General features: G+C 29.2%; 2 protein-coding genes across 2 annotated transcripts in view; both read right to left on the reverse strand.

Moving 5' to 3' along the window:
• LOC142317897 (uncharacterized) overlaps positions 1-14,748 on the reverse strand; it is a 95,188-nt gene that overhangs the window by 13,748 nt on the left and 66,692 nt on the right. The gene's annotated exons all lie outside the window — the stretch shown is intronic.
• LOC142334333 (uncharacterized) overlaps positions 3,462-14,748 on the reverse strand; it is a 96,862-nt gene continuing 85,575 nt past the window's right edge. The window contains exons 5-7 of the mRNA XM_075382293.1: positions 13,087-13,196; positions 5,352-5,458; positions 3,462-3,650 (exon numbers count right to left, since the gene is read on the reverse strand). Of these exons, the coding sequence (XP_075238408.1) occupies positions 3,605-3,650; positions 5,352-5,458; positions 13,087-13,196 (263 nt within the window). The 3' untranslated portion in view covers positions 3,462-3,604. The remainder of the gene's footprint in view (positions 3,651-5,351; positions 5,459-13,086; positions 13,197-14,748) is intronic.

A 14,748-nucleotide genomic window follows, 5' to 3' on the forward strand; every position in this document is an offset into this window, starting at 1 on the left:
CCTGAAACATCTCACAAATCATCATCGTGGATGCTCTGGCAATACAGTCAATTGCTTCACACTGCATTCAAGTCGATCATACAACAAGGCAGTTCAAGAGCAAGTAGATCTTGCAACATCACTAGATATCAGTTAGATTGACTGTCACCACTTGTAGTTCCTAGTTTCTCTTTAAAGAAATAATTCTCTATGATTCCAAAAGCTTGCCAGAGATCACCAGATGGTTACACATGGGCTGTTCAGAGGATGTATACGAAGCTGTTAGGATTTTTATCAGACCGATAATGAAAATTTTGTTTGTTCACTCTGCCCGATAAATGAAAATGCACTTCATCACCCATCAGCAGCGCCATTTCACTGGTAAGCAAGTTAATAAATTTTGCACAATATGTCACCCAATTTTCTCATTTTTATCATACTCAATTAGATTTTGCACCATTATCATTTTATAAGGATGAAATTTCAAATCCTAGTGTAAAACAGTTTTATCAATGCAGTGGGATAAACGAAGGGATACAGCATGCATTGATCCCTGAGGGCTCCACTTCATTAGCTGGCTGATTCTGACATCGTTTGGAGGAGTTCTAATGGAATGAACAGGAGCTGGTGGTTTGTTTTTCATAGCAGAAACAGTAATTCAGAGATTTTTTACCCATGACTTTATCATATTGCAGCTAGGAACAGCACCATAACATGGAATATTGAAATGCTAATGGAATAATCATTAGTAATCACTATAGTCACTAATTTTAAAATATGTTTCCACTATAAACAAACAGTATTCAGCAATCTACTGCTCTATTGTTACTGAAATGACATGGTATGCAAGGTCACAGCCATTCTGATTACCACTTACACACCAGGGTTACTGATTCAGTTCGGTAACCATTATCAGGCTCCCATGATTCACCCATCTATATGTCATGCATTAAAAATGAAATTCGTGAAAAATGTTCAATGATTTATGATCTTGAGATCAATTTACAATTTAGAGATTCACAATGGCAACACTCAGATTTAAAGGGAAAAAAATCAACCTAAGCAAAACAAATAATCCACGGGATGCTTCATGGTTTAAATTAAAAGTATGAAAATTTTACCAACAGTGGACCAAGTTTAGAATGTAAAATATAAAATTTGCCAATAATGTAAGATAAAAAAGTTTTATTTAAAACAACACTTAGCTATACGATGGTTTACTAAGCAATTTAACTGAATGATTGTTTTATAAATATATTTACTTTAATGTATTTTAGCTTGCAAATAAGAATGTAGTTTTTTTTTGTCTTCAGTCATTTGACTGGTTTGATGCAGCTATCCAAGATTCCCTATCTAGTGCTAGTCGTTTCATTTCAGTACATCTACATCCTACATCCCTAACAATTTGTTTTACATATTCCAAACGTGGCCTGCCTACACAATTTTTCCCTTCTACCTGTCCTTCCAATATTAAAGCGACTATTCCAGGTTGCCTTAGTATGTGGCCTATAAGTCTGTCTCTTCTTTTAACTATATTTTTCCAAATGCTTCTTTCTTCATCTATTTGTCGCAATACCTCTTCATTTGTCACTCTATCCACCCATCTGATTTTTAACATTCTCCTATAGCACCGCATTTCAAAAGCTTCTAATCTTTTCTTCTCAGATACTCCGATTGTCCAAGTTTCACTTCCATATAAACCGACACTCCAAACATACACTTTCAAAAATCTTTTCCTGACATTTAGTAGTATTACATATAAAATATTTTTTTTTTTTTAACCACCAGAAGTGATATATAAGCTATGCTATAAAATTCATTTGAATAATATGTTAGGTAATTTTAAAATCTTTTTACAGATGTAACTAGGCTTTCTTTAAGATTTTTTTACTTTAGCCTCCATGAACACCACCATTAGGTATTTCTTCAGAGAATGAGGTGAAATGGCAATTTTGTAGCGTGTAGCATGTGAAAGTGCCATGCCTGACCGGGATGAAAGGCTACCACTCACGCCACACAGGCTGGCTTACTTTAAGAAATAGTAAGCATCTAACTGTACAGAGAAAAATGATCAATCACTTGGGATATTATGATAAACTAATTTTGCTATAATTTTTCATCATTGGCCTACAGCCCAAATTTGATTGTATCAGAGATGCATTGTATAAACATAGAGAGAATGGCTTTTTCAGATATGCCAAAGATAATCTTAGTAACTAGAACAGATAATTGTATGTTATTGTTGAAAAGTAAATTAACTAATTTTGAAAAAGATTTACATAAATTCCTCCTTCGATTATTAAATACCAAATATTTTGAATACTTTTATTTAGAAAATTAGTAATGAACATATACTAAATTTGTTAAATTGCATTTTTATACATTGAAAAATATCTATTTCATAAAAATAATCTATAATTACTTTTAAAAAATTAAAAAGTAATTTTAATATTGTTCCACCACTTTCCTAAAAAGCTGGAACCAGTCTATCAGTCTTCAAATAACGACTTGTATATATTAACCCAATCTCTGACAAATGTCCCATAGTGTGTCACAAAACTGGCAGCATCCCAATGCAAGATGGTTTGTTTTCTCATTTATTTAATACCTTGAATGCCTAGTAGAGTACAGCAGTTACTTTATATCGATAGGTTACATTTCATTTTAGATATTTTACACATACGATAGATTTATCTAACAAATTTCCCTTTTATAACCCTATTCTTTGTAACCTTCTAAGTTTGGTTATGTCCGCCATATGTCATTGTTATTGTCTACTTCGTGCATGTTTGTGTTTGGTTATTCTACTTTTCAGTGACATTTATTGTATGTTTTACTGAATTATAATTTATTTTATAAGTTTTAAGAATGGGATTTTTAAATGATGATGAGATATTGACAATAAAACATATGATAAAAGAACAGATGCATTGAAACAGACCGTGATGAATAGGGAATGAAGGATAAATTAGGCCTAACATAAATATAGTTATGTAAATATGCTAATTATGTTTTTTTTCCTTCAAGTTTCTATATTAACGCATGTTGGATATAAGGTGTTTTGTATAGCCTGGAAATTATAATATAATTATAAGTTATTTAAACTTTTTTATGGATTATAAAAATAAATTTTTTCTGTAGTTATAAAAAAAAGGAAATTTGAGTGTGACTTTACTACTGATTTTGTTGCAAAAGCTAAGTAAATTGATTTTTATGTTTAATTACAGCCTATATTTTTGTGATTGAAATGACATAAAATGAGTTAAAACTGACTGGTTCATTAAAAATAATTTTATTACTGTTTCAATAGGTTATTTTTTGCTTAAAAACTGCTTGCCAGTCAAAAGTAGTACATTACCAGTGATAGGGTTAAGCTAATCTATAAATCTATAAAAAAACATATATATATAAAATGAATAAACATATATATCAAATAAATGCTAGTAATGAATAAACTGTTGATTTGTTTCCATTACCTTTTTTGTGCTAAATACGCAGCGCGTGATAAATTATTATTTACATATAATAAATATGATAGAGCAGTCCATGCCTGGAGACCATGTTCCTCATGAGTCCAAGAAACAGGTATTAGTCTTTCCATTTCTGAAATTTGCTAGTAAAGCAGCTAATATATCGATACCTCTTTGATTACTAGGATCAACTGCATGAACCTGTCAATAAATAATTACATAGAATCACACAAATTATTGAATTTATATCATTACACATTGAATGAAATTAACATTTAAGTTACTCGGTTTAATTTTCATTTAAGTTACTTGGATTAATATCTTTCTTCTCCATTAATTCTACCCTACTGAAGGGCATTTGTATGTGTGTCTGTCCCCCTCAGCTGAGAACATGCTTACTTGATCGAACATACTGCCCGTAAAGAAATCGTCCATTTTTTTCTTAAATGTTTATAAACAATATATAAGAACAGTAACAATAATTATAAAATAAATTTTACTACTATAATTCATTCATTCAATTTCGTAGCAGATCTTAAAACACAACTATTTTTGATAAAAATAAATCGATACTGAAAATACTGTTTATCCACTTAGGATCATATATACGATTTATTTTTGGCCTTGTAGTTATAATTAAACAAACATATAGGCAAAACACATGGGTCAAATCAAGTGGTAAACAATAATAAAAATTAGAAGAATTTTGAATTCTATAAATCCTCCTTAGCAATTTATTGATTCTGAAGCTAATTTCTCTTTTGTTATTGTGTCAAAGAAGTTAGTTTTGTATTACAATAATTTATTTCATAAATTGAATATAATATATAAATAATACATTGATTAATTTATATTTAAGCTTCCAGCTTAAAAGGAGTAATATAATATAGTGAGGAGTAAGTATAATAGCTATAAAAAGGAGTAATTAATTAGTTTCTTTATATTATCTATCCCAGTTTTTCTTTTAAGCAAGACATATATAAACGACCTGATGTAAAAGATGCACCATTAGCAATATTTTGTACTCTGAGAGTACAATATTCACTGTAGTCAGTTCCCTAATGAACAGAATGAAAGTGTCATTTGTATGGCTTAATACTTACTGCCTGCATTTTAATAGACCTGGCATGCTTTTAAGCAATCACACATTTGGTTCAGAAAAATCATTGGGAAACAACTACACTCCTCACTTTCCCTAGTTATACTTGAAGATGGCTACATCAATTTCAAGAATAACTTAAAATTCAAGTCAAGTCACCTACAACCATTATGGATATATCACTTAACATAACAGACATACAAATAACTTACATGATAAATCCCCTGCAACAATGTGATATATCCAACAATATCAATGTGATATCCAACAGATCACACATAACATATAATGTAAGTAGCACAATTCACCTGGCAACAAGTCTCAAAACTCTTGCTGCAATACGATGTAATTGACTCTAAAGTAACAAAAAATTAGTAGTTTTTAATTGTCACTTACTTTTCCCCACAGAAACCATAAATCTTGGTAATTAGAACGTAAGTTCACTACGTTATTTTTATCTGTAATATGTTGTTTTATGTTAATTCTACAATCCCTGGAACCCTGATTTTGATTTTCTTTTCTAAATTCATGATTTCTGATTTTGCTTAGAACCTAACTTGAAGAAATATTAGAAACTCTTTTTGATTATAAAGAACAATATAAACCATTCCAAACTGAATAAAAATGATCACAAATCAAATTTTTTTCATAGGAATAAAGTTTTAAAATGTAATAATGTAAATAAAAAATTAACATTACACATTAGATAAATTTGTTTCGATTATTAATAATATAATGTGTAAAAATTTCACACATGACAATCACAGACAAAACCAAAATAACAAAATCACTGTAATACATACCATTCCATCCCAGCAACATTAGCATCCAATATAAGACCATTAACTTCAGCTCCACTAACTCCAAGACTCAATAACCCTTCAGCAGCTTCTAAAGCCATAGGACATTCCTGAATGAACAATAAATAAAATAAACATTATAACCATGTAATCATATAAGGGTCATTTCATGTCAAGCGGTCCAGTTTAGAAAATCGTCCCCAGTTGACTATCTCCAAATATCATCAAATTTTCAGTGGAGGTTCCCCACGGTCTGAAATGCCATTTTACCAAATTGCAACTCTTTATCTGTTATGGTTGATTTTTTATGGCCTCTTGGAAAAGAGGTACTTGCAGTTTGCGGACACGCACGTAAAGATTGTTATCTTTGACTACAATTTTGATGGCGATAATGAAGATAGAGATTTGCATTTTGGTACTGTTGGGGTTAACTTTTTACGCTATATCTGAATATGCTAGTCACAAGTTTCTTTTGGAACCTGGTTTTGAGATATAACAGCTGAAATTCAGCTAAAATTTATCACAACATTTTGGAAGTCAAGGTTTGAGCTTATTTATTTCCTTATCTAATTCTTTAATCAGAAATGAAACTGTAATTTAAAAAAGGAAATAATTATATCTAGGATCCTGCACTTTTTAAGCAACTGAAATCTTATGAAAGGAGTAGAAATCCATCACCAAATAAGGTCAAAAATTTTTTATCATGATTTTTGGCTATCTTCAAAGGCTTAGTAGACATAGAGCTTAAATTTGGTAAAATGGCATTTAAGACCACAACAACTGCCATGCAAAATTTGATGACGTTAGGAGATGGTCAACCGGGGACCCCTGATCCACTTGACATGGAATGACCCATAAGTAATATAATACCGATATGGAAAAAAACAATTCTATTTATTAGAATTTACTAAAAATTATAATTTTAAAGTACAATTAATAAAATTAGTAATTAAAAAATAATTTTTTTAAAGAATATAATAATTCAGGGTTGACTTACAAGATGTGGCAGAAAATAAATAAGAATGGCAACACTGGAAGTGATCTAACAACAATGGAGGATCCCCTTTCACACAGCTTGTATGTCAGCCACTCCCAGACACTAAATGAAAGTTTCAACCTACATGGTAATTATAAAACCCTAGAGATCGTGATAAGTGAAGTCATGTTTTTGTAGCGCATTAAAAAAAAAAAAAAAAATGGAACAGCAAAATTTGCAGCAACGGTGTGCCATCAAATTTTGTATTAAACTTTGTGAATACGCAAGGTTGACCTAAGAAAAGTTGTAGTGACCCTCTGAAGAACATTCTTTATCAAGAGCAAAGATTTTTTTATTAGCAAAAAACATTTCTGGAGGACCATGCAGTAGTGGAAAAGGAACCTTGCTCAGGTAGGCCTTCAACATCAAAAATTGAGGAAAATGTGAAAAGAGTGAGGGCTCCCTTGAGGTCAAACCATTGATTAGCAATGATATTGATAAGTGGTGTGTTAAATTTGAATAGGTTTACCGTTTATCATATTTTGACTCACAAATGGACATGAAAAAGATGTGTGCCAAAAATCCTTTCCATTAGACACAGAAAATTAGAAGAATGTGTGTTTTACCTTCTTTTGAAAATTGAAAATCATCCAGGTTTCTTCAGTTGAATGATTAATGGTGATTAATCATGGATTTTCAAGTACATCCAAAAAACAAAATGTCAAAGTAAAGAGTGGCGCACTGACACTTCTCGCCCAAAGAAAACTCAAATGCGCAAATCAAAAATCCAGTCTATTATGATTTGTTTTTTTGACAGTAGGGAGATTGTTCACACATAATTTGCATCCTAAAGACAAACAGTCAACCAAGTTTTTTGTTTGATGGTTTGAAGCCTCTACTTGAAAGGCACAGAAATAGGGTGCTTCATGTCAGACCGGACATTTCAAACACCCGGATGCTCCACTATGTCACACAGCTCTCCATCAACCAATTTTTGATGAAAAAAGTTTCTCAGCCCCTCTACCCATCTGATCTTAGTCCTTGAAAGAACATAATTTTGTTACTACAGAAAATATCCCTAGAAGAATAACCAAGGAGTTAATGGCAGTTCCAGTTGAAAACTCCCAGTATTGTTACAAAGAATGGAAACAATGCCTCTGCCAAAGTATATCTGTCCAAGGTAACTACTTTGAAGTTGGCAATACACTGATTTACAAAAATAAAATGAAATTTTTGAAAAAAAAATCAGTCTCATTACTTTTCTGCCACACCTCATAGTTTCTTGTAACAATTACAACAAATAACTCTACTCTGAACCAGTTTCTTTCGATTATAAACATCACAGACCACTCTCAGCAAATTTATTTTCCCTTTGTATTCTTCTTTGCTTAAGAGTACATGCACCGATGCTCTATAAAAGAGTTGGAATCACAATACGACGAAAGCTTATCTAATTATCTTAATATAAATAAAACAGATCTTAATATGGACATTTACTGTTCACACATCCAACATGGCACATATAACATGTAAACTTTTAAAATGTTATAAATTTTTATTAAAAAAATCATTGATCTTTCCATAAAACCGATATGACATCAAAGTAATTAATATGCTTGAATTGTTCAATAACAGAATTAACAATTACGGTGAGTTGAATAGATTAATAAAATTCTACACTAAATGCCATTAGGATGTACACAATGTTGGGATTCTAAAATAATAAAAGGGGCGTACATTTCAGGTTCTTCCATCATCCACAATGAAGTTGGAGCTTAAAAATATTTAAATTTAATAAACTAATTAATTGGTATAGAACCAATAATTTTTAATGACGAATTCACTTTAGATTAACATTTTTTGAACTTATGTAATAGCAATTCATCAGTCTTGGTACAACTTTCACTTTTAGTGAATTTTAGTGGTATTACTTTTCAAATTCAAAGGAAGCAAATTAAGAAGATACAACTCTAGAATGTGATGGAAAAAATGTGATATTTGAATATATACATATTCAAATGTCAGAAACAGTAACCATTTTTAAACAAACTAAACATCACAAAATACAAAACTAACATATTAAAAGAACATAGGAAGCTAGATAATGTTAAAAAATACTATGTCATAAAAGTACATAAAAGATCAAAAACAAGTCCATTCACAAATTTAATTTTTTTATTTTACGTTTTTTTTTTTTTTTGTAATTTATTACTTTTTAATCTTTTAAGAGTTCATATTCCCTCAACATCATTCATATTTTCAGAGTTCTTTTCTTTTTCTATGGCAAACTAAGGAACTCATTGGACTCATCTATTGTCCACACACTATTGTTCATACTACAAAATTTATTTATTCTATTTTTTTTTGTCTCTCAAGCCAATATATTTTTTGAGCATCATTTTCTTCCCTCTATGTTACATAATTCCTAATCAAAACTCTCTCAATAGTTCCTTCAATAATGTTTTTATTTTGACCATAAATGAAAGTTTCTTTTTCAGTTTCATTTTGTATCCAGCATCAATGGCAATTTCTCTTATTCAAGCTGCAGTCTTCATCTGATATGTTTCCACATTCAGGTATATTCTGACATTTTCCTTTTAATTCTAACACGAAATACTTGTTTTATTTCACTGATTGACCAATTACAGCCGATTTCTGTAATAAAGGCTCTATAATACATTCTTAGAATAGTCCATTCTCTAAAATTTTTCTCTTAAGACTGTTCTCTTGACATTTTTACATATAAGTATGGTTATAAAACATACACATTAAGATGGGTTATGAATTAGTGACAAATTAAACAGATCTTATTGTACATATAAAACCAACCAACACATAAACAACCTATACAGTAAATTTAAATATGAAAAACTACTTACTGCCAAATTTGGGGTCTCATTAAATGCATGCCATGGAACTGGAAGCTTCTGTTCTAATTTTATCAACTCTTTATCAGGATCAAATATAAAGAGAGTTTTACTCTACCGATTCCTAGAATAAAAACGGAAGTAAGAAGATATAAACAGAAAGAGGTTTAGAAAATACTTTGTAATTTAATTCTAGAGTTTAACTCTTTTCTGGCTCCAGTGAAGTAAATTTTAAAGCAAAATCCCAATGTCCACTGTATTTAACTTAGTGTTGTATGTTTCGTTTTTAAAAGTACAAAAGTAGACGGTTCAGTCAATTTTTTTTTTTAAATGTGATCTGTCTTCCTGTGATAATGAAATAAAAATTTTAATACTTGTTTGTTACATGGATTCCACTTGTACTTTACATTTTCTATACATAAATAAGTTTGTGTCAAATGGATCTTACTCACATGATGATTATAGTGGCCAGAACTTAACAATTCCTTGATTTATTGAAAAGTGTCATTATTCTTTTAATACAATACTATATAAACTTACTGAAATATGCTTTCTTATTTTATCACTTTGCACTTTTCCATATCCTTTCAATTGTTATGGTACAAGATTCATTGTTTGGATTTAAAAAAATTATATCAATGATCAATAGTGAAACATAAGACTCTCCCCAGTGAAGACTTTTGCATGATTTAAAACATTTTTTTATATATGTATAAACCATTGATAAGTACTCAACAAATCAATGCAACTTGGAATCTTTTACATTAAAGGGGGAGCACTATTTTGGGCAGAATATTAAAAATCTTTTTGAAATTCATCCATTAATCTTTTCAAGCTAAGGTGGTAAAACCATCAAACTTGGCTATATATTTAATAAAATTAATTTTTATGTGATAATCTTCCAGAACAAGTGGCATCCAGTTTGCTTTATAAAACATAAGTTTAGAAGAGAAACCACTGGTAACATACAGAAAAGAATCGATAAATTCAGCCAGTATTGCAAAACAACATAACTTCAGGATAATAGAGAAGGATCAGTCTATGACAAAAACTTTATATTACCCTCCTTATAGAAGCAGGAAAAAACACATTCTGAAAAATTACAAATTTAACAATAGTGTGTTTACAGAGAAAACTGATCTTTTCTGTTGGTAATGCTAAAAATAAAATTAAACCCATCTAAAGAGTGGATAATACAAATTTACAAAATACAATAATTACAATTGAGGACACAGGACAATCTAAAAAAATGATTGAAATGAAAGTAAAAGTAAGTTATATGGCTCTCTAAAAAGGCCAGTTGTGGTGAGCAATCTGAGTTCAGGGTTTAAGTTGTTTAAACCTTTTTAAGAAGCTTTATGCTTTCAATTAAAGTTGCCTAAAATGATTCTTCATGTTACCTGGTGTGCACTCGTATTTTACATTTCCAGTAAAATACAAATTTTACAAAATTAAGTATGTACAAAAATATTTTTTGTAAGTATGTATATATATATATATATATATATATATATTTTTTTACAAAAATGGTTCAGCTATAATTAATATAGAATACTATTAAATTCTCTATATTTAACTGAGTAACTGAGTATTCTTTACTCTTAACAAGTACTAAATTTTATACTATTAATGATTTTTTTTAAGGAGTAAGTCAATTGTAATCTTATGTTATTTACAATTTTATTTTTCCATGATTTCAGTTTGCTTGGAATTACAATTACCTTTTTTTTTTTAATTGTTGATCGTATTTAGATAGCTTCATTATAATTTATTGTGTGCAGCCTAAAACTTACTGTAGTAAGTAGGTTCTATAAAAGAAAGTTATTTTTTTTAAATAATTGGTGAAAAGATCTTTTCAATCAGAAAGGTCAGTTGGTAAAAAAAATTTTTAAATAAATCTAAAAGAAAATTATATATATATATATATATATATATATATATATATATATATAATTTTTATTTTTTTATATATAATCATCATACATATATATATATATATAATACTGATGAAAATTGTTTAACAGTCAAAATGACTATATTTTGGAGTAATTTTTGTTAATTGTCTTTCAACACTTTCTTGTTTTCCAGATATATCATAAATAGCATATTGTAAGAATAAGAGATATGGTTCACGTTTCTAGTCTAACATAATCAGCTGTAAATATTTATAATGAATGGGTTTTGTTAACAGAAAGTAAAAAAATTAAATACCATCCAATTTTATTAATTGCTTAACCTTTACTATTAAAAAATGGTTACTAAAAATAACAAAAAAAACCTTACAACAAATTACTTTTATCATAATTGGTCAACATAAAAACAGCTATTCTAAGACTTACTTCATATTATTGCTGAGAGCATTACGTGATAAGTCATTGATATGTCTATATAAAACAGGGGTCACACGCTGTACTTTACTGTCAACATCAAAACTATTATACACAAGGATTACCTACATAAATGAATCAAATTAATAGTATTAGTCCTTGATAATATGATGAAATTAAGTTTTGAAAGAACAAATTAACAAAAGCTATAACTAAAGGAATAAAAGCAAGCACTAAAATCAGAATAGTACAAAATGATTTAAACAACAATTTCTGAAGCAGAATGAGATCTATCATTGATTTGTATGAGACTATACCATGAAGGTAGATTATTAATTAATGAGAATATTTAAGTTATTCACTAGATATATACTCAAAGTATGCAATCCAGAATGAATTTTGAATTTGAAACAATTTTGTAAATTTTACTAAAGTAAAAATTTTTATTTAAACTATACATTTGTTTCTTAGAACGTATTTTTAAGGATACTTAAGAATTGAAAGGATAGTTTTAAAAATTCAAGAAATCACGTTTCATCAAATCTTCAGGAAAACATTTATTCTTCTCTCTTGTAGCAGTCAAAAATACACAGATGGCATCCCCTGATTTTTCTCCCCGTCAAACATTTTTGGTATATATCTGGCATACAGTTTAAGATGTAGCATAGTATTTAAGCAACAATGATTCTATACACTGTACACTGTGAAATATCTGGCAGTAGCAAGAACAGATAACTGGAACTCAATGCGGTCAGATGTGTACTACATTTAACAGTTATGTTAAATGTTATATATCTTAATTTTACATTAACTTGTCTGTAAAGACCACCGTCTGAATGTTATACCTTCTATTCTCTTCATTAGAATCATCCTTGTTATACTCTAAATGTCACTGCACTATATTTTCCTTTATGTATACTGTAGACCCATAAATTTCACACAATTTATAATGAACTTTGGGAACATTATCATCTTTTGCACGAAGAAATCAAATCATAAACAATACATGACATCCTGAGACATCAGAAAATTATTTCATATGTATGTAGGATGTTCTAGGGATATCCTAACAAGATCCCAAGAATTCATAGTTTATCCCATTCAGTAAGTATAGACCTAGGATATCACCAGGAAAAGACATTTTTATATTCTAGAGATGTCCTGAAAATTTTGGAACCTGTAGGACATCCTGCTTGAATGTCTATTAGCTATCCTGAAGATGTTTTTGTGCAGTATGGGCTGCGAGTGAAAGAACTGATTGTCACAATCATTGCTATTACTGCCATAGGAAGGCAATCAATTTAATTGAAGGAAGACAGATCTAATAAACTGGTTGAACCGATGATGTGTACACATTCAATTAGCTGCGGTCAATTGCTGTTTATTAGCAACAGGTTCTTAGATTTGAAATAAGCCTTAAAACTTACGTAAAACAGATACGATATACACAAAGTTAGATTTTAGCAACAACAGATATAATTGAAAAATTGAAAGGACTGTTTTAAAACAAGTAAATTGTTAAAATTTATATAAATAACTTATTAAGAATAAATTTAAGTATGGCTTACTCGATCGATGAATTCCTGTGAAGTTTGAATGGTAATATTAATCAGTGGCAATTTGTATAATTTTAAAACTTCACCATAAATTTCATTCGCAATTTGTCCCAATTCATATCCTGTTTCACAACAAAATGTAAAAATAAATTACTGATATAAAACATAACAAGAAATTAATTTAATAAATTCAGTTATTTTAATTAATTAATATTATGGCTTACCTGAAAACAAAAACTTAGTAAATACCTCTGTTGAATCTCAATGAATACTAAATTTTATATTACAGATGATTTTTTAAGTAAGCAGTAAATTAATTGTTGCTTGGGATTATAATTTCCATTTTTTTATAATTTTCAATTGTATTTAAACAGCTTCATTGTATGCAACTTACAACACAGTGTAATATTTTTATAACAGAAAATCTCTTATTTTAAATAAAATGATGGAAAGATGTTTTCAGCCGGAAAGTCAGTTTGTAATTTATTAGCCTGGCTAATTTTTTACCATTAACGATGTAGTAATTGATCATTAATGACTGGTAATTTTCAGCTTGAAATTTGACATTTACCCGTTAGATGTTGTTAAGATTCTACAACAGAAAAAATAACACAATGTCATGGTTATTCTTTCTGTAAGACTAGATGACGACATATGTAACGCTAACATGACGTTTGACTGACATGTCATATTGAGTAACCAATAAGAAGGGAAATGCTGAATAAGATTTGGAGTTTTTACTCATACTCTACTTAATTATTTTCAATAGCATTTTTTAGTTAACATTAAATCATTTTTTTTATTCAGTTTTATTTTATTTACATAAATAAATCTTTTATATTGGTTGGTACATATACATAATAATACATTATGTACATCAAGCCAGGAACACGTAGGGTATGCTACTCGATGGATAAAAAAAAAAGAACTGCCCCCCCAGCATTTGTCTGGATGGATCAAGGAAAACCTTAATGAGAAGAGTGTTACAAAATATGATTCGAAAGCCTGTTTTTGTATCTTGAAAATTTATTCTAATTTTTTAGTGTTCCTGAAGAGATGTTATTACGTTTCGGAATGTTTAGGTACATAGGTATAAACATTTAATAATGATGAAAAACTTAGCGATTTAATAAGATATTTCAATGCAAAACAGAGGTCATCTTAGGAAGGCAAATGATGTTGTTACAAAGCTATTAATTTGTAACAAAACACTGTTGTAGACCTTTACAATTACAATAACTTTTTAAAACTAATATACCAACGATTAATGTAAACATTTATAATATTGATAGCAAAATAGTTTTTGCTTTTAACTAAATTGTTGGGGAAAAAATGCCTTTTTCAGGTTCACGTCATATCACAGATTAACTGCATTGCAATAACTTAATTCATTAATAGGTACTAATATTTCCTGATTGTATTCTAGGAAATATATTTATAAACAATATGAACATCTTGGAATTTATTGATCAATTAATTACAAGTAAAATAACAATAACATAGTAATGTTACAACATATTGATCAACACGGCAAGATAATTCATAAAGAATATAAACTTCAAGATTAAAAAAACAGCAAATACAGACACTTGTATACATATTTAAAGTTTGTAGAATCAAAATTTACAACATAAGATAGCACAACTCTCAACAAATTCTTCTAATGAATAGATT

Source organism: Lycorma delicatula, chromosome 1 (genome assembly GCF_047948215.1).
Source record: "Lycorma delicatula isolate Av1 chromosome 1, ASM4794821v1, whole genome shotgun sequence".
NCBI lineage: Eukaryota > Metazoa > Arthropoda > Insecta > Hemiptera > Fulgoridae > Lycorma > Lycorma delicatula.